The sequence below is a fragment of the Zootoca vivipara genome, chromosome Z, assembly GCF_963506605.1.
Source record: "Zootoca vivipara chromosome Z, rZooViv1.1, whole genome shotgun sequence".
Classification (NCBI taxonomy): Eukaryota; Metazoa; Chordata; class Lepidosauria; order Squamata; family Lacertidae; genus Zootoca; species Zootoca vivipara.
Genome location: NC_083294.1, coordinates 37,801,291 through 37,829,079, shown reverse-complemented (window position 1 = coordinate 37,829,079; position 27,789 = coordinate 37,801,291). Strand labels below are relative to the sequence as shown.

At 43.8% G+C, this 27,789-nt stretch overlaps 1 protein-coding gene across 3 annotated transcripts; it reads right to left on the bottom strand.

Annotated features, from left to right (window-relative positions):
- Positions 1-356: 356 nt before the first annotated feature.
- On the bottom strand, positions 357-26,408 carry LAMP2 (lysosomal associated membrane protein 2). Of its 3 annotated transcripts, none has more exons than XM_035113782.2 (9): positions 26,233-26,408; positions 23,399-23,517; positions 20,922-21,132; positions 19,110-19,271; positions 18,021-18,313; positions 17,171-17,284; positions 16,311-16,377; positions 15,532-15,699; positions 357-2,293 (listed from the first exon to the last, which is right to left on the bottom strand). In XM_035113782.2, the coding sequence occupies exons 1-9, from the start codon at positions 26,312-26,314 to the stop codon at positions 2,154-2,156; spliced, it is 1,356 nt and encodes a 451-aa protein (XP_034969673.2). In that variant the 5' UTR covers positions 26,315-26,408; the 3' UTR covers positions 357-2,153. The 3 variants fall into 3 exon arrangements, with proteins under 3 accessions (XP_034969673.2, XP_034969670.2, XP_034969672.2); XM_035113779.2 differs by lacking the exon at positions 357-2,293 and adding an exon at positions 5,832-8,664; XM_035113781.2 differs by lacking the exon at positions 357-2,293 and adding an exon at positions 8,524-14,113.
- Positions 26,409-27,789: the final 1,381 nt, after the last annotated feature.

Sequence of the window (27,789 nt, the reverse complement as noted above, 5' to 3'; positions counted from 1 at the left end):
ATGGGATCTCTCTAGCCATGCAGCCAAGATTCTTCAGGATTCTTCTACATGTTTGGTGACTCTCCTATGTTTTATGTGTCTTACACAAACCTACTTATAAGTAAGTCTCATTGGCCTCAACAAGACTTACCTGCTTATACATCTCCAGAATTAGGAGCAAACTTCCATGGGCATTCACATTTTGCCTGTAATAGGTAGTACCTGTTGCTGTAAATGAAATATTTTGGACCCACCCAAAGCTAAGCTTCTGTGCAGGGCCGTCTTAAGCATGTCGGGCGCCTGGGCGCCGTGGTGCGGAGATTGCTCTGCCGCCCCCACCCCGCCCCTTGCTGCGACTGGTGGGCGTGTGCAGCGCGCTGCCCCCCCTGCCCCCCCGCATCCTGGCGCCATCCAGCCTACCCCTAGAGCTGGCCCTGCTTCTGTGCTGTAAGTAATTGTACTGTGGGAGAAATAATCCACCTGTCCAGTAAGCTTGTTTGACCTTTTTGTTCTCTTTGAACAGTCATGTCTCCTTCCATGCAGGTTTGGTGTCAGAAGTAGTTTGATATGTGGGGTGACGTGGTTAAGGGGGTGAGGCTCTTGCTCCAGAAATTCAAGTCCAAAGCTCCCATGGGTGCAAGGTAATTTGGGCCTTCTGCAAACTGCTGTATCAGGACTTGGGAACTTGTGGCCTTCCTGATGTTGCTGGCCTACAACTCCCAGCATCCCAAATCATTGGCCAACAGTTGGCCAAATAGCAGCTGGAGGTTCCCAGTCCCTGGAGAAGACATGGGGAAGAGCCATACTTAGCTCAGTGGTAAAGCAGCTGCTCTGCATGCAGAAGGTCCCAGCATCTTGAGGTAGGGTCTGAGAGAAACCCATATCTGAAACCCTGGAGAACTGTTGCCAGTCAGACAATACTAGATAGAATTTTGAGCTGTCTTAGTATAATGCAGCTTCCTATGTTCCTACTTGCTAGATGACCAAATAGCATAGTCTGCTATAAGGCAGCTGATTCACTTTCATCTACTAAGCCTGTTGCTTACAACTCGCATCATCCCCAATTATCCGCCAAACGTTGGAATCCAATAGCACCTTGGAGGGTCACAGTTTCCCTACCCATGTATGAAGTGGCCACAGAAATTAAAGTTACAATTGACCTTTAACTAGAGCCTCACTCCCAAAAATGTTGAAAACCTTTAAGGGAAAAAGCCCTATCTCAACAGTTCAGTACAACATCTGCATTAAATGCAAGAAGTCTCTGGTTAAATCCCAGGCATCTCCAGGTAGGGCTGGTTTGTTCTCCTGCCCCAAATCCTGGAACGCTGCTGCTGGTCAGTGTAGACAGTATCAGGCAGTGCTTTTTTTCTGGGGGTACACATAGCCCTAAATGTTTTGTGATTCACAAAACGTTTAGGGCTATGTGCACTGGGCTTAGGGAAAGAGGCTTGAGGGCTCTGACAGGATCCTAGAGTCCTTCACCCTCCTTCTCAAAGCCTAGTTACCAGTAGCACTTTTGCAGCTTTGAGAAGAAGGTGGGAGGGCTATGGGAGCCTTCCCAACGCCCAACCCCTTGCTTATCTGGCTTTGGGAAGGCAGCATGAAGGCTGGGTGCATGTGTGAAATTTTAGCCTCTCCTTCCTGTGTAAGGCAGTGTACGGCCCATGGGTTCCATGTCGAAAAACTCTTGCGGCCCACTTGGTATGAAAAGTTGGGTCGCCCTGCGCTAGATAAACCCATGGTCTTACTTGGTATGAGGAAACTTCCTATGGCATTTACTGCTGCTCCCTAAAGCTGCAAACGCCCCCTGAAAGTTTGCTATCTGTTTTGATACCCACACAATAACTAGAGTCCAGGAAATGCAAATCGGAAGCGTAAGCTGAAGAGGGATGAGATTTGTTTCCAACACTTATTTCTTCAGAAAACTATCAGTCTTGTTTTCAAGTGGTGAAGGGGAGTCCAAAAAAAAAAAAAAATGCTCAAAGTAGGCAGCAGCCTCAGTCAGCAGTTCCTACCTCTTGTTGTATGCACAAATTATATTTACCTTGCTTGTGTGTGTTTTCCTTCTTCTTTTCTTTTACTGTAAGAAAACCATGAGCTCGAAAGTCTGTTAAGGGTACGGGGCGAGCGGGAACAGAAAGAATGAAAAGCAGCAGCAGCAGCACATAACAGGGTTATACAGCTTGGTAGCCACTGTCACTTTTCCGCCTTCCGATCATATAAAAGACAAAGACAAAAACGATAAGGAGTCCGATGAAAACACCCACCACAATGGGGATGATAAAGAGGAAATCAGAACTGGGACACTCTTCAGCTGTAGGAAGACAAGATTAAAAAGAGAGGAGGGAGAGGGAGGACAGAGAGTGGGGGGACAGGAAGTTAGTGAAGAGAGCAAGCATCTGAGCACAAATTAGCAAAAGCACAAGTGACGTATTTGCAACTCGTTTCCTAACCTAGGCCCCATCTACACTACACATTTAAAGCAGAATCCTGTCAGTTAGTTTAAACAGCCATAGAGGTCCCCCCCACCACCAAAAAAAAACACATTATGGGAGCTGTAGTTTGCTAAGGCTGTTGAGTGTTTTTAGGATGTCACTGTTACACGGGTGGAGCTGTGGCCTAAACCACAGAGTCTAGGGCTTGCTGATCAGAAGGTCGGCGGTTCGAATCCCCATGACGGGGTGAGCTCCCGTTGCTCGGTCCCAGCTCCTGCCCACCTAACAGTTCAAAAGCACATCAAACTGCAAGTAGATAAAAGGTACTGCTACAGCAGGAAGGTAAACAGCGTTTCCGTGCGCTGCTCTGGTTCACCAGAAGCAGCTTAGTCATGCTGGCCACAAAACCTGGAAAAACTGTCTGCGGACAAACACTGGCTCCTTGGCCAGTAGAAGCGAGATGAGTGACGCAACCCCAGAGTCATCTGTGACTGGGCCTAATGGTCAGGGGTACCTTTACCTTTACTACCCCTAACAGGCCTACAATGACTAGAGTAGTTTAACAGTCAAAAGGCTTCCTACGAGGGAAATCTGTGAATAATGGCTGAGAGGAATAGGGGTCTCCTAACAATTCTCAGCACCCTTAACAAACTACACTTCCCAGGATTCTTGGGGGGGGGGGAGAGGAAGCCATGCCTGTTTAAAATGGTATGCTGTTGCTTTAAATCTATAGTGCAGGTGAGGCCCAAGTTTATGATTTCGTTTCTCCAGCCAGCCACCTTTGAAATTTTGGAACTTCTACAGTGCTTGGTGTGTAAAACGGAACCAGTGAAACTAATGCCGATGTGCCCACTGGGTAGACTCACAGGAATGTCAGGAAAGCCAACAGATGTCCTTAAGATTTGCCTGTTTTATTTGTTGCATTTCTAACCCAAGGATCTCGAGGTGGCGCACATCTTTCTCCTTTGTCCCTCCATTTTACCCTCACAACCTCCCAGTGAGAAAAGGTTAAGCTGAGTGATGGCGACAGGCCCAAGGCCACCCAGGGAGCTCCATGGCTTGTGTGGGGATTTGAACTCTAGCCTCAAAAGTCCTGGCACAACACACTTAACCACTACAGTACGGTGGCTCTAACCATAAATATTTGCCCGTTTTATAGGAAAGCACACAGCTAAAGAAAAGCAGAAAACCCCACACCTGAAGTCTAGATTTAAATATGTAGTTCAGTCTCTTTTCCTCATCACTACGGGATACCCCATTGCCTCACTCCTGATAATAGACTCCAGAGTACTTACTGATACGTGAAAGTCACTTTAGCATTGTGATCAGTGAAGTATTAAAGCTCAGCTCTGAATGCTTTTGCAATGAGCCCATATTTTCTCCACTCTGTTTGCAGTGGCTTCCACGCTCTAGAAGGAGCAGATTTCCTTTGACCTCATTCTTAGAACTTGTGACTGGGTTTAGGGGGAGAGCTAGCTGTCCTATGAGACAAGGGTGAGGCTGCTGCCTCTGTGGAGTGCCTCTGCAGTGAGTGGGCAGGGCAATGTCTGCCAATCGATTCCCTCAGCCAGGTGGCTGACCTCAGCTGCAATGGAGTACATTCTGCTGCCAGTAGGTAGGATTGAACTGCCTTTGTGCACAGAATAGGGAAGAGATGTCACTTTGTTCTTTAGCCACAGACAGCAAATTGTCCTGGACTGGTCCTGGTTAGGAACTGGGGGTTTCAGGATCTTAGCATGTTTTAAAAGGGAAATCTCCCCCAAATGTTCGTGCACCACTTAGGTTGCAGTCCTAAGCATCATTACGAGGGAGTACATCCCACTGAACTCAGTGGGACTCGTTGAGTAAACATAATTAGAATTGGATTGTGAATTGCTGTTAGCTGTTAGGTGATGTAGTGTTGCTTTCAGCATGAGATCAATGACATCCACAGAGCATGGCTTCCACCAAAGAATTTTGGTAACTGTAGCTTACCGGGTACGTACCCCACAAAGCTACAATTCCCAGTACCCTTAACAGACTACATTTCCCATGATTCATCAGGAGAAGCCATGTGCTTTAGATATACGGTGTAGAGGTGACTCAAATATTTTTCGTAAACAGATCACTGTGTCATCTGGCCAACGGCAGGGAGAAAACACAAGTCTGTGCTACAGAAAGGAGAGTAACTCTCTACATTTATCCATGAGTTACAATAAACTGAAGATTTAGCACCATCCTGCAGAAACAGCAGGAAATACTGTATTGGGCAAAGAGGAATTTTAAAACAGACAGTAAGGAGGCAAAGAGAACAAAATGGTCAATTGTTGGCTGCACGAGGAACAAGTTATTAAATTTTCTCAGCATTTACTTTATTATTATTATTATCATTATTATTATTATTATTATTTACATTTCTATACTGTCCTTCATCGGAAGATCGCAGGGTGGTTTACAATATAAAAACACAAAAAATGCATGCCATAATAACAAAAATGATAATCCCATGCACAGTTTAAAAGCTTATACATTATTTACTAAGAGTTAGCAAACCGACAGCATAACTTTAAGGCAATGCAATGTTTGGGTTACTGTGCCATCGAAAAACAAGCTGGCTCATTTTGTACCTTCTTTTCTTTTGCTATATTACCTTTTATCTGTATAGGAATAGACTGAAAATTCATGGCTAGCTTTATTTCAGAACCCCACCCACCTGCCCAAGGGTAGCGGGGATCTCTTTAACCAGAAAGGGGTAGAAAATGGGGTGGGGCATATGGAGGGGGCACTGCAGGGCTCATATGAGGAACCTTAGCCCTCCATGCTTGCCGGGGCTGATGGGAGTTGTAGTTTAGCAACATCGGCACCCCCAAACCTGCCCCAGAGTCTTGAACCCTGATGACCTGCAATCCTTCCTGAAAGGCCAGGTTTTTTTTTAGCATAGCCTTTGGTGAAGAGGCTGCAATTCTAACCCCACTTACCTGGGAGAAAGCCATATTTTACTGGGTACATACAGTTGGGACTACACCATTAATCTTAATTCCCAGTTACAGCAAGGATTACATTTTTATTTTATTTTTCAGATTGTAAACTTGGGAGCAGAAGCCTATCTATATTGCCCCATATAACTCTATCTGGGGTCACGTGCACTGGCAACACTTTAAAAACAGTAATGCAAGATTCAATGTTCATGAAACATTGGTCCAGAGCTTTATGTACAAATTGGGCATCGTTGTTTGCTTTTAAGCAGAAGGCAATAACAAGCCTAGCATAAGGAAACAGAACATCATGCAGTGCCTTGGTAGGTTTGCTCAGTTCTCATCAAGTCCCAGTTAATCTCACAACCCTAGCAGCTGCCCCTATTTTGCTGTTCTCTGCAGTCAGGTGTGCAGGAAAAGGTGGAGGGAATAATATACCTGTGTTGAAACAGCCTTGCAAATAGCCAGTAGCCCATGATGAGTCAAAGTCTCCTCCAGGAGGCCAGATAGCAAATCTCAATGGAAGTTACTTCATTTTAAGTAATTAATCCAATGCAACAGATATACTAACACAGGTACATGGCAGCAAAATAGCTAGTCTGTTTTGCTGTTTGTAACTTAGTTAGTTAGTTTGTTTTGCCAGGCTGTATTGACTCACCCCCAAAGGTCTAAACTCTGTCAAAGCAACTTACTGTAACTTGCTTATTCGCAAAATCCCAGCCTCAAAAAAGTATGATGCTGGTGCCTTGAAATTGGGAACGGACCTCTAGCCTGAGCCAGGAAGTTCCCTTATCTCTACACAAACAAGACAGGAGAAACATGACATCTCAAACATGACATCTGTATATGAACTGCAGGGCTACTACTGCCTGTCATGATGATGTTTGCCTCAAGGACAGAACAAGATAGAGCATGAGAAAGGCTCTGTGCCCTGTTCTCCTTTTGCAGAGTTGATGGGAAGGCTAAAATATTATTATGATTACTTATTGCATTACTTCCTTTTTTCAGAAAAGGTGACACCAAGTGACCCCAAAATTAAAACCAAAACATAAAACCCAGAATAAAACTAAAACCCAAACAGCACATCTGTAATATATATATGTAAGGTATAAGTACCTCAACACTCCCCCCAATAAAAAGACAAGAGACCACCATAGAAATACCAAATACTTTACATATTTAACAACCGAAAGCTTGGATGAATAGGAATGCCTGAAAATGGATAATAATGGCATCAGGCATGCCTCATGGGGAAAGCATTCCGCAAACAGGGAACCACCACTGAAAAGGCCTGTACTTGTTTTGCCACTTTCTGCACATTGAGAAGGGCCTCAGGTGGAAAATGCAGGCTGTGTGGTGGCTTATGTGGGGAGGAGAGGTAGTCTCTAAGGTACTGGGGGTCAAGAACTGCATAAGACTTTATATAGGTTAAAGCCAGCACTTTAAATTGAGCCTGGAAACTAACTGGCAGCCAGCAGAGTTGTTCCAGAAATGGCACCTTATGCTTGAACTACCTTAAACAGGTGCACAATCTTGCTGAGCAATTCTGCACCAGCTGCAGTTCTCAAGCAGTCTTCAAAGGCAGCCCCACATGTAACATGCTTCAGTAATCTAACCTAGAGTTTAACAGTGTGTAGGCAACAGAATGTCAACACTTTAAATAGCAAGAGGCTTGGATTTCAGAAGCAGCCTTGGGGAAGATTTTCAAGGAAGCCTCTGGAAGAAGAGCCAGATAATCATCATCATCATAAGGCTTCACCCAGCTCCCACGCTGCTTGAATAATAAGGCAAGTCAGTTTATTATTGTAACATTTTCAACTTCCAAAATATTACAACACCCTCATAAACATTTTTTGCTGTTGTTATTACAGGAAGTCTTTACACAAAGTTAGGGATCCTGACTTACTTTCTTTCCATGTGCGGTACTGAAACATAGTTTTGATGACCCAAAGGCGATCTTGCCTTATAGCAGGAAGGGGAAGTTGGGGCCTTCCAGATATTGTTGGATTCCAACTCCCATCATAGCCGAAGGTCAGAGGTGATGGCAACTGTAGTCCAGCACCATCCATCTGGAAGGCCACAGGCTTCCCATCTCTGCTTTACATAATTGAATGTTTCTTTCAGTAACAGTGTTCTAAAAGGGTATCTTCATTTTTATTTAAAAGCATATATCCTGTTCTTCTGCCCCAGCAAGGGACATCAAGGCTATTTTAGTAAACAGTGCACAAGATGCAAAGCCAATTCTGCCAAAATGATAGGCAGTGTATTACATACACAATGACTCTATAAACACAGTTATTTAACACAACCCACAGGAAGACAACTGGTAGTCGTTCACAAACATTAGAATGAGGCTACAGTGCCCTATTTTATATAATGCTGGCTGGCACAACCAGAGTGAGGACCGCTTCAGATGTTTGGACTACAGTATTACTATTTTTTTAATTTATTTATTAATAGGATATAAGTCACTTCTGAAAAGTAGAAAACTCAAAATGCTCAATAAATGGCAGAGGGGCCCATTAATGCAAAATATTTACTTCACAAAATCAGGAGGTAAATGGCTTAAGGTCTTTTTAATATACATCACTCAAGAAGCCCCATAATGAGTCCACAACATTTCATTCCTCAGATTCACACCTGAGCTTTAAAATACGCTCAAGACCTGCTTGTGTTTTAAGCTGTTGTAAAGTCTGGCTTCCTGCACAGCCAGCCTAATAATAATAATAATAATAATAATTTATTATTTATACCCCGCCCATCTAGCCGGGTTCCCCCAGCCACTCTGGGCGGCTTCCAACAAAATATTAAAATACAGAAATCCATCAAACAGCCTTGTGTCTGTTTGGAAGGTATGGCATGCAGGAAATCAGTATTAGCTTTGCATCAGGTCTGAGAGGACAAGACATCTGAGGTGGCTTGTACTGTCATGGTATTTTGGCATTGCAATGATTTGTTTTTTGGAAAAAAGTACATTTGGCTTAAGCTGGCCTATCCACATTCAAAACAAGTCGCTTCACACTTATTCTTACAAGCACGCAGGAGGCTTGTCTCTCTGAACAACATGTGTGTGACAACAGAAGACTCTTCTGGTGCAAATCACTCCTTCGTGGGTTGAAAGTGGAAGCACTCAGCCCAAACTGCACCCTGCTTTTAGAGCTGCTCATAGCCAGCGTTAGGACGAGTTTTGCGGCCAACAAAATAAGCCATAAGAACGAGAGCAATTAATCCTGCCAGAGATGCTCCCACCATAATGGGCACAAAGAAGTAGTCCACCTCTGGGATGCAATCTTCAGCTGGATGGAGAAAGGGTAATAGGAATGTTAAGCAGTTGAGAGGTCCCGTTTGGATGACAAAGTAATTCTTCCCCCTTCCCATTTGCTGCCTGTGTGGGAAACCTAGATGCCTTCAGTGTGGGCGTGCAAGTACCCAAGCTGCCCTCTCAGTTGACACTCCTCCAGATGCACTATCTCCAGCCCACCAAATAGCCTCTTGGTGGCACAACTGTGATGGGGAGACGGGATTGTTTGGGGAGGATGACATACTGGGATATTCATCCCCACCAGCCATATTCCTGGCGTAAACTCCATTCCTCCCTGAGCAGCTATCAGCAGCAAGTTATAACCCGAACCCAAACCTTCTCTTTTCCCCCACCCACCCCACTGTGTGTGCATGGTCCCACTTCTGGGCCCCAGGTGCAAAAAGGTTCGGTATCAAAACAAACTATTCTGCAATGCATTTCCACCATTGATATTGAAACAAAGGAGAACCTTACTGGGACAAAAACTGTTTTCTGTTGCTCAGGACCCTGTTTCCATAAGTAGTAAGCTAGATGTTTTCTGGGAAGGCCAGAACCAGGGCCTTTTGCAAAAATAATTTCCTGGGCTAACCCTGGCCTTCCATGGTCCTCACCACTCCCTAAAAGTCGTAACTTTAGCTGAAGGTAGCATACTAACACAAAACATCTCTAGGGCTATTAGAAATGTGTGCAGTATTCTTGCATACAAAACGCCCAGAATTTTGTGGAATGTTAGGGTATCATTACAGACCACGAAATTGGGCCCAAATCTACCCAAACAAGGAGGCTCAGAGAGCCCATTTTATGAGGTGCAAATTCAGGCAATCTGCAAAATTCCTTCTCTTCGCTCAGGAGTTACTGAATTAGGACGTCACAGAGTTTACCCCTTACAGGAAATACTACGCTACCAAACATAGAAATTGTTTACCCATTTTACAGTACAGAATGTGTGTCTCTAGCTGCAGATAATACAAATATTATTTACAGATGCAGTCCTTCCCAACAACAGTAGGAACTTGGAAGCACTATTTCCTTCTTCCAAGTGCATATGATGGCATAGTCTTGCAAACACTCTCTTTCCCTAAATGTTCAATCTTTTTGCTATCCAGCAACTGTTGGGGTGCCAGACTATTGCCCCTCCAGATGTTGAACAACTCCCATGAGAGCTAGATTTCACCAACAGCTGGAGGATCAAAAGTCCCCTGTCCCTGCTATGACATTATTGGGATTGTGACTGTAAAAACGAGCAGACTGTAAAAATGAGCAGATAATTCTGCTGCCCCAAGAAGCAACGCCTATGTATATTTTAAAAACCACCCTTTTTATACTGGACATGTATTACAAGCATAGGAGTGCACTAGTTCACTTTCAGAGTACCTGTGATTTTCTAGAGCCAGCCTAACACAACTGAAAGGAGCTTCTCTTACTACTATGCACGTTTTCAGGATCTGCAGCCTGATCCCAGCCATGCTGATTTGAAAGCCTTGCCTCTACTTCAGCGATACTTCAAGCACAAGGTAAGACAGCTCAGCCTTAAGCCCATTTAGGCAGGAGATGGGGAACCAATCTCCCTTCAGATGTTCGGTTGCTGGGCTCCCACTCCCCTCTTCCATGGCCATTAACTGCAATGGCTGGGGCTTCCAGAAGCTGCAGACCAATAGCATACGGAAGAGCACAGGTTGCCCATAGCCTGATGTAGACCATACACATCTTACGGCAAGGCTAAAAATTGTCCTAATGCTACTATGCAGGGATTTGGCTGCCCTGAAAGCGTCCTGACAGCAGCCCAAATCTTAGCTCCAAATGAGTGCCCAGATACAGACAGTAAGTCTTACATGTGTACCTTCCCAGATACCACCTAGTCTAAGGGAGTTTCAGGGTAGTTTTGAAGGACATCAGCTAGCTTAAACACCTGATGCCTTCTAGTCCAAGCCAAAGAGAGGAAGGACTTGGCCCCACATTCCAATCCTCCATGCGTAATGCAGCTTGGCCATACAATGCAGCTGCTAAATAGTACAAACACACCCTAATTGAGTGAATCAAACTGCCTTGATATATACTACCTAAAGGTAAAGGGACCCCTGACCATTAGGTCCAGTCGTGACCGACTCTGGGGTTGCGGCACTCATCTCGCGTTACTGGCCGAGGGAGCCCGCATACAACTTCCAGGTCATGTGGCCAGCATGACAAAGCCGCTTCTGGCTAACCAGAGCAGCACACGGAAATGCCATTTACCTTCCCGCTGTAGTGGTACCTATTTATCTACTTGCACTTTGACGTGCTTTCGAACTGCTAGGTTGGCAGGAGATATACTACCTAGATACTGTAATATGGGTCCAGCTATTGATGCTGCGAATTCTAAGCCCAAGTGAGTGCTTTCAGAACATCTGAGCATGCAGGGTTCAGCTATTAACATGGTTTCCCCAGCTCTTCCTGTTTTTCCCCAGACAGGATAAAAATTAAAGACATATAAGTGTTTAAAGAGGATTTATGGAGAGGCAGGATCTAGGCAATATTATAGTGTGCACTGGAATGATTCTTAACTACAATCCAGTCTTGCATAGCTTACATATTTAAACCCTGCAAGATTGCAAAAGCTGCATGTAAGTGTTGTTTACTCTGTCTGGTCTACTTAGTCTACCTTTTAGCCATCTCTGCTTTTAGAGCCAACTTTTGGACTTGCAATCATATTAGTTAAAAATAGCAGGGAAGGATTTGCCAGGTCCACAGAACATGGGGTGTGGAGGTTTAACCTTTTCCTCTCATGCCATGGTCCTGATGTCCCCACTCTGTTATTTTTAACTGATGCATCAGCCCTCACAGGGAGGTCTGCACTGGTGCCAACAGAGGCTTTTCTGTCCAGACCAGCACCAACTTTTAAGGGTTCTTCAATTTGTCAGGATTGCATCAGGGAGGGAAAGTTTTAAACCTCCCCTCCCCATCTTCTGCAATCCTCATATGCTTCCCCCTGCCCTCACAAGCTTTTGCTATTTTTAACTGCAAGTGATGAGTTTATGTCATCTGGCTTAGCCTTGCAGCAGTAGCTTTCAAACTGTGTTTCAGGAAAATGGAGAAAGAGGCGACCGTGGAGTTTCAAAAATGGAGATAAGACAAGGGACAAAACATTATTTAGTGACAGTTTCCCCACCACTACAGATTATGCCCTACGCTGTACAGACACAGGATGCATTATAGGGTGCAGTCAAAAGGGAGTGAACAGCAGCCCCTCACGCCAATCTGTAGGTATACTAGGACTTCTGTAGGGTTTCCGTGATAGATGCACCAGTAATTCAACCAGCAGGTAAGTTACCTGGAAGGAGTCATCTGGAAAACCATAGCTTTATAGTAACACATAATCTACTGTCCAACCATAGGGAGAGGGCAAAGGTGCTTGAGGAGACTTTCACAAAAGCTTTTCAATCAAGCAATGTGACCAAGCTTCCTTAGGAACAGAAGATTCTTTATTAAAGCATTTTGTGCACAGACAATCAAGTCCTTGCATAGAAATACAATTATATAAGAAAGACAGTGGCTTCAACAGATTAAAGCAGACATTAAAGTTTCAGGTGTTTTAACACAAACCAGTCACTTTGAAGCTGTACAGATTTTAAGTAGAAAAGCTCGTGTGCTTAGCAGAAGCAATTTTATACCTTCAAGATGAAGGTGTGCCCTTTGCTTAGCTTTCCGGGGCACATTTTGCCACCATTTCTGACCCACTGCGTCTGGTCTAAATCTGTTATGGCATATGTGCAATGACAAATTGCTATGACAAATTCAGTAAGCTGGTACATGTTAACACAAACACACATGCAAAAATCATCAAATTGCCAAGCCAAGGAAAGACCTTTCTAGCAGACAGCTCACAAGGGTGATTTAAGCAAGTTGATTTATGTTTGGAGGAGGAAACACAAGCAGATAAATTGCAGCATGGGTGGGGATTGCCACCTTGTTCTCTTCATTCTTATCATAATGAGCCATGGGGGGTAAAGGGCCACAGTGAATGAATTCTTGCTTTAAGGGGAACCCTACTCTTACTCATCTAGGCTAGAGAATTCCAAACCAAGGTGGTTCTGAAAAGGCACAATTTAAACCCTCAGAACAGATGGCTTACTTTTGGGGATGCCTGCTCTACACATTTAGGGAATCAATTGTTGCAGAAACTCTACATTTTTCAGTGGTCTTTTATGTAACTAAATATCTTACTGGAAACTGAGTAGTACATTGTACACCAAAGTCATTTGCTGTAAAATGTAGAGCAGACATTTATTTTTGATCAATTTTTCTCACCCTGCCCATGGCAGTATACTCCAGGTAGCAGCTTGCCCCAAATGTAGTGATAATCATGGATCTTACTTTTTTAATATCCAAGGTTGTATAACCAAGAACATACGGTAGTTTCTATTTTAGTGCACAAGTAAGTATAAACAGACTTAACAGCTTCAAGCCTGTATCAATGGCTACAATGGAACAAATAGACTTTTAACAGCAAGCCCAGTTATTTGCTGTAAAAGTTAAGGGCACTTTGAACTCTGATTCTCTCTCTTTTTTATTTTAAAGAAAGGAATGAGAATGGTAAGATAAAGGGTTCCTCCTCTATCCCTGCAGGTAGCAAGATAGCAATACTAAGCTCCCACATGATCCAGCTCTGCGGTTTTCCAATTGACCAGGTAGGACCAGACAGTAATTAGGATTTACAAGCTTCAGAAGTTAGTAGTGCCATGGTGCTAGTAAAGGAAAAGCTTTTACATCCTTGCCGACATTATTCAGGTTTGCTTGGGCTGAGGTGGCTGCGAAGGGATTTTAATTGCTGAATGCCATGAGCTGGAAAAATGCTGCTTAAGCACTGCACAGCTCCCCTGACTGGTATCCTGGGCTACAAGTCACCAAGTCAGCCAGGTTACCTTTGAGTTGTAAAGGATGGAGTGTACAAAGCAGTAAGTACAAACCCCAGCTTTTCCATGCTGCTCTTGATACCCTAAGTGGGTCACCCTTTGTGATTCCTTTTTGTACCATTGCCTGCTTTACAGGTACATTTCTACACATGAAGTTTGCATACAAATGTATTTGAAAGGTTAACTTTCCATGGGCTGGTTTTGCCATGGCTATTAGTCAGTCCCAATACATTTTTATGACGTCCTTATTATGCTCAGAAGAGGTACATTCTTGATCATGTTTTGTTTTGGGGGGCCATCTCCACAGTTTTAAGGAGGAGAGAATCTTGGACCTTTTTAGTGGCTGGTTTCCATTTGGGAGCTTGCACTTTTCTTTAGAAATCACAGCCAAAGCCAAGAACAAGTCACACAAAATTTACAAGGTTTGATATCCGGGTTGGCTCTGTCTTCTGCCAAGCGCGTAAGCAACCACTATAATCATAATCAAGCCCACAAGACCAGCGCCAACTATTACTGGGATTAGATAGGTGTCATCATCCAGCAAACACTCTCGTGCTGTAGACAAGAAAGGTGGTGACAAAAGAAAATATATGATGTTTGCCAAGAGCTATGCCTTCGCCTTTATGCGAGCAGCATTACAATCCTACATGCTAGAATTCTGGCCTTTGGTCTGACAAACAACCAAGTTATACCAACCCTCCCTGTTTTCCAAAACAGAAGATTTATTAGATAACTAAAACGATTCAAAATTTGCCGATATATGCCTGAAGTTACTAAGCTTACAAGAAAATTTTGTTAAAATCAAATGCTTGTCATAAGAACATTAAAAAGAATCCTGATGGAGATGCTCATGGGCAGCTCACAGGAAGTATCTGAGTGCAATAACACCCCATTGTTTATAGCAACTGGTATTCAGAAGCATACCAGTATTATAGTAGATAATAATACTATAATACTGTATTATAGTAGATCGATTTTTGTGGTAAATAGAAGATGCTTATTCCTAATTGTAGAATACATTATGCCTTAAAGAAATGTTATCTGAATCCTGAAATACTGGGGGGGTTTTTGGGGGGGGCAAATTTACATTTATATCTTTAATCACTATTGCTCTTGCAATATACCGGTAGGTTTTTTTGGGAGGGGGGAGGTGACAAGCAATTATGCTGCCTAAAATTTATTATTCTGCAACTACTGGGCTCAAAGGCTTTTTGAAAGCTAACCATCAAGCCAGATTCAAATAAATGAATGAACAAATGAACAAATGCCACATAACAGAAGCCTCTGCTTTTGGAGAGTCACCTGCCATTGTTTAGAGTGCAACATGCACTTGTCTGAATCAGGTTTGCTCTTTAAGATCCATTCTATCCTTCAAATAATTCCCCCTTCTCAAGTGTACCCTTAGAACCACACTAACAGTACACAAATACAAGCCCAGGTTATGTCAGAACTGAAAGCTATCGGCTGAAATAAAACAGGCTTACTATTTAATTGCAAGGTTGATCTCTGCCAGGATATCCCTCCACAGGAATGGTGCAGCTGGGAGAGGGCTTTGCCCAGTTCTTACAGATCCCAAATTCAATAGCAGCAATTTAGTCAAGATATATTCACTCCTACCAATAGTACTTTTGATAAAACCTGCATTTCCATTATTTCTAGCACAGCTCTACCGTAAGTTTAACAACTGCACAGCATCCAATTGCTCCCTGAGAGCCAGCCAAGATTCTATTCATTGCATTTTATTGTATTATCTATATATTGTAAATAATTTTAAGAGTTTAGCATAAAGCAATGTACAAGTCAAATAAAATTAAACTTGGCCCACTTGTTGGGCTCAATAAATCACTTTTCAAGTAAACAGTGAGTTTTCTTTGCTGTTTTATACCTATCTAAAACTTTGGTTTTTAAACTCAAAAGCTTCCGAAGGCTGCTTTTTTGGGGTGGGTGGGTGGGTGGGTGGGAATCATTCTTACCTATTGAGAACTCGCCATTCTGTACTTGAAATGGCTGGATCCTTAAGTTGAAGACGTTCAGGCTACATGAAGGAGTCACTACAAGATTCTCCTTTTTTCGACACATGTATGAGTTTCCGAGGGAGGCCTCCCAGAAATCGAGATTGTCACTTGCAGCATACTGCGTTCCTGTGGAGGAAGAAGACATTTTGCGTGAAGACTTGCAGGGGAACAATTTATAAGCTCCCATTTCTAAAAGTAGTACTGCAGGCCAATTTGTTCGAGGGTTATGTTAACTGGGAAAATTTACCTGCTGTGAAATGTGTACAAGCTGAATTTATTAGAGGATAATCAGTTTACAAATCAGGGCTGTGGTAAAATGCCATGCTCAAATTTGCTACTCCATTTGTGTGTGGCAAAATGAGGAGAACTTTGCTGATTTTGTGGGTGTCTGAATTCTGTGAACAATTTCAGAGGGAGCACCCACTTGATTTTTTGGGGGCAGTAAGGTAATTTCTCATGGTGCCTTGATGCCACAAGGTAATCTCTTGTTGACACTGCCACTTTGGGTGGCAAGGAAACAGCCACCCCAAACAAGTCTCTGCATTTTACGGCCTGTGAAATCTACCTTTCAGTTTCGGACACAAGGACACCTTTGACTCAAAGCAGAGTGGCCTTAACTTTGCATTAGCCCTAGTATGCATACATCCAGCTATGGTAAGTACAACCAAGGTGTGGCATGCTAAATGTTGAGACCAAATAAAAAGATCTGACTTGACTGCTTACAGCTAGAATCTTACCATTTACAGGGTTCATCACAGTGACGTCCACCGCTTTCAGGTAAAATCTTTCAATGCTTGTGTTCTTCTGTTTAAGCAAGCAATTCATCGTTACATATACATAATACATATACAGCGTAAAAATACCTTTGCAAAAACTTTCTTGTTAAGCATCAGACAGAAGTTTTAGGGGGCCCGACTTAACAATAAGCCACCACTAGCATTAATAAATATCAATTTTGATACTAGAGAAGCTTCTTCCCTCCTTAGTCATCTTGAAAAAGAGATTTTCTTCAATGGCTTTTCACTAACATGCTGAACTTCTTCCTTAAAAACTATGAGTTGAGGGCATGTGACATAGCAAGTAAAACTTAACTGCAATGTGTGGGTGTGCTGTACCTCAGAGGTGGAACATCTGCCTTGCATGCAAAATGTCCCAGGTTCAATCCTCAGTACCTGTAGGTAGGGCTAGGAGAGGCCCCTGCTTGAAACCCTGGAGAGCTGCTGCCAGTCAGTGTAGACAGTGCTGAGCTAGATGGATGCAATGGTCTAACTCAGTATAAGGCAGCTTCCTATGTCAACCATGCCTAGCAATACTGCTGCGACTTTGTCAACAAGCAGCAGTAGTTTTTAAAAAATAAAGTTTGATTTCTGGTTATCCTCCTGCACTTTCATAAGAGGCACAAACAGGGCTCTTAACACTCATGCGCCCTCTCCCGATACAATAGCAGAGTTGTTACGCTGCTCTTGCGAGAGCGACTAATTCCATCATGACAGTAAAAGGGTGATGCAATCTGAATGGAAAAAGAAGTTTTCAAGAACCTGCAATGAAGCTGAATTCATTTCCCACATATATGAACACAGAATAATGAGTTACTTACGACAGCAAAAGTGAAGTCAAGCACGATGCTGGTATCTGTCAGGGTGAGGACAGAAGATCTATTGCCACAATTCCCGCTAGCTATAGTTGTGTTTGGATTAATGTTCATAAGAGTCTTTGGGAAGAACAGTGCGATATAAATTCAATAGAGAAATTTAATAAGGAAATGAAAACCCAGAGCAAACCACAAATTAAGCAGCTCACAATACTTCTTTCACAAGCTTCCCCATGCCCATAAAGAATGTCAGATGCTTGTTCATAAACACCGAATAGCTTCTATACTCTGTTGTAGAACTAGCCTGACTATCCAATCAGATCAGCACTGCTAGATTCCAAAATATTAAAAGGGGGTGCTTATTTCCCCGTCCACCTTACATTTCCAAGGAGAGTAACTGATCTAAACTAGTACCTTAACAAGCACCAGCTTCTCAGCCTTATGCACTTGGGCTCCCTCTGTGGGTGAGCTGTGCACTTACAACTTGCAGAACAGAATGCCATCTTCAAAGGTTTTGGGAGCTCCTATTCCAGGGCACTTTCACCTGCTAAACACACACCACAAACTGCATTCCTTTCACCAAGCATACAACTATACAAGCTAGCAGCTGCAGAGCTAAAGGTGTGGGGGCGGGGAGAGGACCGCCCACCTTTTGATTTATGCAACACCTTACAAGTTGTTGCGTTTTCTATGGCTTTTATCTGACTTTTTGCTGTTTTATCTGCTGCTAATGGATTTTTTAAAAAAGAAATAAAGAAAGAAATGTATTTGTTAGTGGTTTATGTTTAACTTTGTTAGATGCCCTGAAACCAGAGCTTATGTGCCCAATAGATAAAGCACTGACTAAAATAATGACCTTTGTCATGTTCAGCTGCAGCCCCATGTTTGCCAGAAGACAGATCTCGGTGCCATTTTTAACAGAGTAGGTTCCTGTGGCAGGTATCTCATCTGGTTGGCTGATGGAACGTGATGAGAACGTTGTGTTAGCCTCCACTGTGGTGTCATTGGTGATGATGGAGGCGGTATTAGTGATGGAGGCGGTATTGGTGATGGAGGTGGTATTGGTGATGGAGGTGGAGGTGGAGGTGGAGGTCGTATGAGGAACATCAGGCTCAGGGGTGACTACAGCATCTTTATCACACACGGTCTCTGCAAAATAGAAATATATACACTAGCAGCACAGAACTAAATTCACAGACCTGAAGAACATCAAACTGTTCACCTGTTCGCAACTATGAAGATACTGAAGACCATCAAAGGGCCAGAACTCAGTGGCAGTGCACCTGCCTTGCATGCAGAAGGTTCCCAGGTTCAAGCTCCATCATCTCCTAGTACAGCTGGAAGAGAATGCTGCCTGAAATTATGGAGAGCTGCTGCCTGCCAGTGTAGACAATACTGAGCTGATGGACCCAATGGTCTTCTTCTGTTTAAGGCAGCTTCCTATGTTCCTATAGCTTGTGCGCACAAAACAGGAGAAAACCAGTAAAGGCCAACTAGGAACTTTTTAAACAAGGGGACTGCCAAGGATTAAGACTCTGAAACCACAGCAACAGAACCTATTTTCTGGAAGTAAATAATAATAATAATAATAATAATAATAATAATAATAATAATAATAATAATAATGCACTCCTAGAAGAAGCAACAAGCCTCAAAAAACCTTAGCAGTCCCCACATCAGATGTCTAAACTCAGATAGGGCACTTGAAGCTAATCAAATAGATATGCTGACTAGATAAACTGGCAAAGTTCATCAGAAGCTTTGTAAAATTGCTAGAATAGGAGCCTTTCAAACGTTGTTGGACTACAACTCCCATGATTGCAACCACTGGCCATGAAGGCTGAAGCTGGTGGGAGTGGTGGTGCAACAACATCTGGAGGGCTACAGGTTCCCCAACCCTTAGGGTGGAGGAAAAAATGTTTGCATAAGACTATGAACTACTAACTTTGGTTACTTAGGTTGCCAGAGGGAAGAAAAGCCTCGAGGATGACATTCTGGAAGTTCTGTATAACACTGCCAGATTCAACGAAGTCCACATTTTGACAAATGAAAACTGTGTCTAGATCAACTGGATGCAAAGGATAGTTTGTAGAGGTAGTAATTAGTCCTATTAAAAAGAAAAACAACAGATGCTTTTAAGACAACTGATATTATGAACATTAAAGCCAAGCAAGAAGGTCTTTGTGCATCTCAGGTAAAGGGTGAAGGGACCCCCTGACCATTAGGTCCAGTCGTGACCGACTCTGGGGTTGCGCGCTCATCTCGCATTATTGGCCGAGGGAGCCAGCATATAGCTTCCAGGTCATGGGGCCAGCATGACAAAGCCGCTTCTGGCAAACCAGAGCAGCACATGGAAACGCCGTTTACCTTCCCGCTGTAGCGGTTCCTATTTATCTACTTGCATTTTGACGTGCTTTCGAACTGCTAGGTTGGCAGGAGCTGGGACCAAGCAACAGGAGCTCACCCCGTCACAGGGATTCGAACCACCGACCTTCTGATCAGCAAGCCCTAGGTTCAGTGGTTTAACCACAGCGCCACCTGGGTACATAGTTATAATTCTGGTACATAGTTGTAATTCTGGCTACAAAAAGCTCTGTGGTTAAATTGAAGGCTAACCAATATGGCATAAGCCATAGTAGGCTACAGCCTAGCTCAAGACAATAATGGTTTGAACTATCAAGTTTCCAATTGCTGGAAACCACAGGAGGGGAAGAGTGGTCTTAGGCTCAAACTCTGCTTGCTGGTTTCCCATAGGGAACTGTTTGGCTATGGTGAGAACTGGACTAGATGGGCCAATGGGATGGGCTGATGACCAGATCCAGCAGGCTCTTCTGACTATCTTACTACAAAAATACATTTTATTATGTACCGAATCCCAAATTTGTCTTACTAGAAGGCATTTAAAAGGCTTATAAACAGCCTCGGTCCAGTATACCTGAAGGAGCATCTCCACCCCCATTGTTCTCCCCGGACACTGAGGTCCAGCTCCGAGGGCCTTCTGGCGGTTCCCTCACTGCGAGAAGCCAAGTTACAGGGAACCAGGCAGAGGGCCTTCTTGGTAGTGGCACCCGCCCTGTGGAACACCCTCCCACCAGATGTCAAAGGAAAAAACAACTACCAGTCTTTTAGAAGACATCGGAAGGCAGCAGGGAAGCTTTTAATGTTTGATGGACTATTGTATTTTAATATTTTGTTGGAAGCCGCCCAGAGTGGCTGGGGAGGCACAGCCAGATGGGCGGGATATAAATAAAAAGTAGTAGTAGTAGTAGTTGTTGTTGTTGTTGTCGTCATCATCACACCTCTTTAAAACAGAGAGGTCAAGGCAGCAAGGCCATCCTAGCTAGAGTTGCAGGGAGGTGGCAATTGTTGGAGGGGAGCAAGAATAGCAGTGGGCTTAGGACTATGATCATGGAAACAGAGTGCCACTTTTGATACCTTTTTTTATTATAGAAAAGCTCCGCCCTTGCCCAGATGCCACCACAGGGACTTCTGGGCCCCATGGTGGAAAGGAGCAGCAATTATAGCATGGAATTTTACAAAGCTTTGCAGTATAACACTTACTATGTAATATCCTCATCCATGGAACTTTCACAAATATAAAGTTGCACAAATTTTCCAAGTAATGAATCGGTTTTGCTGTAAACTTGAATTATTCAGCCTCTGAATTTTAAAAAAGGCACTTCTTTCTAAAGTGAGGGGTTCACCCTGTTAAGAGCTGTAACAACTATTGCAGGGTAACTTGAAATGCCACCTTTACCTTTCATTTTGGCATCTGGAAACAGTGTTGTGTCATTGGTGTTGTAGGTGAAGGAGATGATCCCTTGATAGGTGTCGCTTGTTTTTGTGAAGCTGATATTCCAAGAATGACCTTCTCCAAATTCTATAGCTAGCACAGGGCCAGATATTTCGTTGTCACAACTGCTTCCATCATACCTTACATGTTCAGGGAACGTAAGAACTGTGTTTTTCTGAAACATTTTGAAGAAAACAGACAGCAGTCACTGACCAGTACTCCCAGTATCAGCAGGAGGACATTTGTCTTTTTTCTAGAAAGCGCCATCTATATACAGTCATATCTTGGTTTTTGAACAGTTTAGTTCCCGAACATTTTGGCTCCCAAACGTCGCAAACCTGGAACATCCTATGGGGTTTTCTGCAGTTTCTGATTGGCTGCTCCTGCAGCCAATCAGAAGCCATGCTTTGGTTTCTGAATGTTTTGGAAGTCGAATGGACAACTGGAATGGATTCCATTTGACTTCCAAGGTCTGACTGTACTGTGTTTGACTTTTGGAAGAGAATTCAAGTTCTCCTACCTATATTCAAGACAAGTCCCTTTTCATAGAATCATAGAGTTGGAAGAGACCACAAGGGCCATCCAGTCCAACCCCCTGCCAAGCAGGAAACACCATCAAAGCATTCTTGACATATGGCTGTCAAGCCTCTGCTTAAAGACCTCCAAAGAAGGAGACTCCACCACACTCCTCGGCAGCAAATTCCACTGTCGAACAGCTCTTACTGTCAGGAAGTTCTTCCTAATGTTTAGGTGGACTCTTCTTTCTTGTAGTTTGAATCCATTGCTCCGTGTCCGCTTCTCTGGAGCAGCAGAAAACAACCTTTCACCCTCCTCTATATGACATCCTTTTATATATTTGAACATGGCTATCATATCACCCCTTAACCTTCTCTTCTCCAGGCTAAACATACCCAGCTTCCTAAGCCGTTCCTCATAATGCATTGTTTCCAGGCCTTTGACCATTTTGGTTGCCCTCCTCTGGACACGTTCCAGCTTGTCAGTATCCTTCTTGAACTGTGGTGCCCAGAACTGGACACAGTACTCCAGGTGAGGTCTGACCAGAGCAGAATACAGTGGTACTATTACTTCCCTTGATCTAGACGCTATACTCCTATTGATGCAGCCCAGAATTGCATTGGCTTTTTTAGCTGCTGCATCACACTGTTGACTCATGTCAAGTTTGTGGTCTACCAGGACTCCTAGATCCTTTTCACATGTACTGCTCTCAAGCCAGGTGTCTCCCATCCTGTATTTGTGCCTTGCATTTTTTTTTTTGCCCAAGTGTAGTACTTTACATTTCTCCTTGTTAAAATTCATCTTTTGTTAGATTTGGTACATGCATTTAAATGCAACCCATTTACTGCACTTGTTTTAAGCCGATTTTAAAGGGATTTTTCTTCCAGGGTGTTGCCAAGAATGGTGCTGTGCAGATGTGGGGAACCTCTGGCCAGTGACTGGATGTACCTAGGCCCACCAGATTCCTCTCATTTGGCCTCCAAGGCATTTTGGGGGGAAACTACACTTATCTGCCAATTACCCAGAATCATTGTGGAACAACTAAAGCATTCTCTTATGTCTCTTATATAAGCTCTCTGCCTGTTCTTCTGAGGCTAAATGGCAGGTAGAGGGGCTAATCTCGGAATTTGGAACTGTGATGCTTAGTGCTAGATAGGGAGATAAAATCCCTCTGCCTCTTTAGAGATCTTGTCTAAACACGGATGTCTCTTGTCACCTCCACCCCAGCGTTGGAATGGGGAAGGCTAAATTTACCAGTTGTGGCTGCCTGTATGCATTTGTTTGCTTGCCTATGAGAAAGTGTATGTATAGGGCAGGAACCCCCAAACTGCAGCCCTCCAGATGTTCTGCCTACAACTCCCATGATCCCTAGCTAACAGGACCAGTGGTCGGGGAAGATGGGAATTGTAGTCCAAAACATCTGGGGGGCCAAAGTTTGGGGATGCCTGGTATAGGGGGTGGGAACTGAATGCTTGATGCATGTGCCTGGGGGAGGTAGAAGTAAAGGTACAGGCATGGGGGGGGGCGGGCGGGCGTTGAAAGTTGGCCAAGCTCCAATCAAACCCTAAAGTTGCAACAAACGCTACCATCAGGATTGTAGAACCCAGGTCTGCTGTACTGAGTCTGGGAAGAACCAGGCTGAAACCCTATGACCAGTTATGAAGCTCACTAGATGACTTTGGGTCAGTCACCATCACCTAAGAGAAGTGGGATATTAAATTTAGCAAGAAATATATTAACACTAGTAGGTATATCTTGTTCATGCTGAAATAGCAGCTTAATTAGGAATTAAAGTGCAATGCTAATATAGTTTAGCATTAAGATACCTAAATAGGAACTATTCATGACACATACTTAATATAGGAACATATGTTTGCACACACAAACACTATTTTGAAAGTTTCAATAACATGTTAGATACTTACATATTCATTGTGTTCAGTTTCATATGTTATAGAGATGTTCATAATCCATTTTCCAAATAGGCATGTCTCATTGGATGCATCTTTCACTTCTACATCCACAGCATAAGCCTGGTAAACAACTAGAATATTGTTTGCTCATTAGACAATGTGTTATAACCATCTCTAGAAACTCACACTTTAAATTCAGGCTCCTTTGACAGGCTTACATTTTAACACAATAAAATGGCCCCAAATACTCCTCCTCTGCAGCAGCACATCACAGAGGGACAATAGCGGTGGTAAGCAAGCTGTCTTTCAGAGGAACACTAACCCTAATCTTACTGGTGGAACTCCAAAATGCCTCTGTGGGACCTCAGTGCTTTTGGGTAGCATTTCGTGTGAGCCACTTCTTTAGAGACACAGAGCCTCTTGTGCTAGCAGAAAGGGAAAACTGGGTTAGTCCTGTTCCCTGATGTCCTGTGAGCCTGGGAATGACTGGGGACTTTGGTTCACCAAATGCAAGAGCACCAGCATAGAACCCCAAGGTTCTTCTGAAGTCGCTTTATTTCAACCAGCTAACTCTTTTGTAAGAGATCTTGACTGATAAAACATTGCTGCAACATACCGTACTCAACCCAAGTTTAACTCATATGTAGCCATGGGAAAGCTTCACGTTTCACTTCTTAAACTAGGACATGTTGCTGCCTTTAGCCAAATTAGAACAATGGTCCACCCAGCACAGTACTGTACTTGCCTTTTCTGGCAACAGCTCTTCAGATTCTTTCTCGACAGCCTTTAAACTGGATTTGTGAGGAATCTCTGTGCATACATTGCAGATGCTCTAACCACCAAGCTACGGTATGACCCCCTGTAGACTATGTCCTGCTCTTAGCAGACAGCAATGCCTCTGTGCCATGTCAGGTGTTTAAAGAACATCTGCACATGTAACAAAACATTGTTTTCTGCACTCTCATTAAGGTAGTAAAGTGCAATACCCCCACTTTTTTTGTTTACCATTTGAAAGGAGCACTTTATGGGCCCCTCTCAAAATCTGCAGCCAGGTATTAATCATGCTTTTAACTGGGCAAGCTATGGACAGTTCAATCGTTCACAGCCTGAGTAACATTTAATCATGTTTACTGGAGAGCAAGTTCCAAATTCAGCAAGGCTTACTTCTTGGGGGCAAGAAGGCTTAGGACTACAATCTTAACATTTCAGAGTTAGCTTTGCTGCCTTGTGATTATTTGAAAAGAAAAGAAATTCTTGTCTTTAGTTTTTCTTCAGTGCTTTTAAGAGTATGCTTTAGAAGTTATAATTCCAAGGTTTCTATTTTTTAATTATGGTAACTGGAGCTACCTCTTCTGCAGCCTTACTTGCCTGAGAAGTAGGTTAGAATTTTCAAAGGGCAAGGAAAATATGTCAACCTATTTCCAAAATGGCTCCTTATCTGACCTTTACTTTTCAGATATTCCTCTGCCCCATGCTACAGCCCCTCCTCCCAATTCTGAATACACCCCAACTTTTTGACTGAAGGCACAGTTCACTCCTGATCCCAAAGTTCACTTTTAACAGAGAAGAGCAGCAGTTACCCAATTTCCTGCATTTCTGCACACACCACTGTGCTGAGCACATCTCCCACAGGAAAGAGGCAAGTCTCGACTTAGGCAGAGGACGCAACAACTGATTTTGATGAGCATCCACAGCAAATCAAATGACTGAATACCCTCCCAATAGAGAGATGGGAGAAGGCAACTGACAACTGAATCACTCAGCTGCCCTCAAGGTAGAGGCACACACCAGCAGAATTCTCCTGGGAGGCTAACAAGACCAGGTAATGCAGGGACATACAACACGGGCCATCTCCTTCCCTGGAGCGGCCAATGTTGATGTGCACCTCAGCATCACTAGCAGCAGTGGTTCATTCCTGTTCAATATAGAGCATAGATAGACCAAACCCCACATCCCCAGTAATGAACAACTGGGGGAAGCAAGTAAGTCTGGAACACCCACTCATGCAGGGATGTAACAGGTGAGCCTCCCCTGAAGACAGCCCATTCTTCTTGATCTGCTAAATTCAGCAGTTGAATATCCAGGATGCACTAGTCGCAGAGAGGAAGGCAGGACAGCTGAGATAGCCCAGGAGGTAGAGCATGAAGCTCTTAACTCATCTACGCAGCTGCAAATAAAATGTGTTGAAAGTGCAATATACAAACGTGACACTACATGGCAACAGCGAGCTATGCAAAATTCAATGTATTTTTCAAAAAAAATATATTATTAAAAAAAAGCATCTTCACAGCATTTTTTTATATGTGTGTAGATTCCACCTGAGGTTCAAGCTCCCATGCTGGGCAAAGGATTCTAGCACTGCAGGAGATTGGACTAGATTACTTTCATGGCCCCTTCCAACTCTACAATTCCATGATTAAGATTCATGAAGGGGGCCAACAGGCACGCTCCCAGCTTGAGGGTTGCAAGTCATTTGAAGAGCTTCCATTCTCCAGCAGCTCAAAAAACCTGGATGCTACTTCTATAGACACAGCAGCGATGGACACAGAGTGGGTCTGGCGACTCACGCAGTGGCCCAACAGGCACCCTCCCAGCTTCGGTCTGAGTTCTCTGTGGTGCAGTGTGTTTGCGTCTGGCTGTAAACACCAGAAGGCTCGTGGTTTGAAACCACCCAGGGGCACCTGTGGGAGGGATTCCCGCATATTGCAAGGGGGTTCGACTAGATTACCCTTGGGGATCCCTTCCAGCTCTTTTTTTTTGTGGGACGGGTTGTCTATCCAATCCCACTGCCCTCCCCCCCCCGGCAGCCGTTTCAGCCCCGCTTTCCCCCCAGAGCCGGTGCTCACCTGATCCTTCGAGCAAGAAGAGGACGAGGGCGCAGAAGAGAGGGCCCGGGAGGCGACCGGCGGCTGAGCTCAGTGTCTGCATGCCGGCGGCGGAGGAGAAGTGGCTTCCTTGGAGCCGGAAGAAACGAGCGGGCAGGCGCAGGTGGCGACGGCGACCTCGATGCCAGTCACCTGAGTAGAGCGAGCGAACGGGGCGGGGGAGGGTGGAGGAGGAGGAGTCGTTGGGCGTGGTCTCGCGGCGGCAGCCAATCATAACGCCGGCCCCGCCCCGCCACCGTCTTTGTGGTTCACAGCCTCAGCCGCTTCTCCGGCAACCGGCAAGGGAGGGTGACGTTGGGCTGCCCGTGATTGTTTACAGCCTGCCCTCTTCTCTTCCTCACTGTTGCTGTTAAAAGGTCTTTGTTTATTAAACTCCGTCTGACGGGACTCGAGGCGGCTTACTGATAAAAAAAGAACCGCTAACGGTTCTTAATAGAATTAAGACTGTATATACGGATATAAAATCTGTTTAAAACGTACAAATAATTACAATAAAACCAGCCCATTCATTAAGCCCTATACCAAGCCCGCCCTATCTCCTCCTCCTCCTCCACGTTGTTAAAAGTTTTTTTGAGGGACTTATGAAGGGGAAGCGCTACAAAAATAGTAAGACACAGAGATCGGTTTTGTTTTAAATTATAAAGCAACAACACGCACCTGTAACTCTTAGTTGTTACCGCTTACCTGTATTTTACATTGGAAGCGCCTAGGGGCAGGGACCTTTTCCTCTTAGGTTAGGCAAAAGAAATAGGCATATAAAATACACCTAACCTGTATATCACTTGATTGTAGTAAAACCAAGTGGTTTTCAAGAGATACTATAAAGTATACACACAAAACCCCAGTTAAAAACAATTACGTATAATCTTTGAAAAAATAATAGCACAAGAGATTAAAGCCCATCAACATCTACATATGAGTTATAGACTTAAAGAGACAAGGTGTGCATATATGTGCATTCTCTCTGTCCCTGTGTGTGTGTGTGTGTGTGTGTGTGTGTGTGTGTTTAATAATCACACTATCTGTGCTTAGTGGCTTACCAAGGCCAGGACACCTGTCATTCAGAGCTGTTTTGTGAATATCCAGACGGTTAGCTGTGCGTAACTATTGCAACAGAAACAACAGTCTTTAGACATATTAAAAACTAAAAAGTTTATTAAGGATGCATCCAGCACCGGATTTAAGGTGATGCCCCCTCACAAGGCACCAAGCCGAAGGGATGCAAAATGATGACAATACAGTATTGAGAATATCCATTTTAAAAGCAACTGCGCCAAAATGAATAATTGGGAAAATAAGAAATAATTAACAGGCGCACGCCAGATTTTGTCCTTATTCAGTGCGTCATATTACCAAAGTCCTCCCCTGGGGGCATGAGATGCATAAGGATTCGCTCAGGGACGACCTTGATGGGTGGGTGGCAAGAGCTATCCGAGTCTGGATACCTGTATTCATACCTGCATTCACTTCCGTATGTGTATGTGTCTAAAGAAATCTGCTGGATCCGGCCAAAGGCCC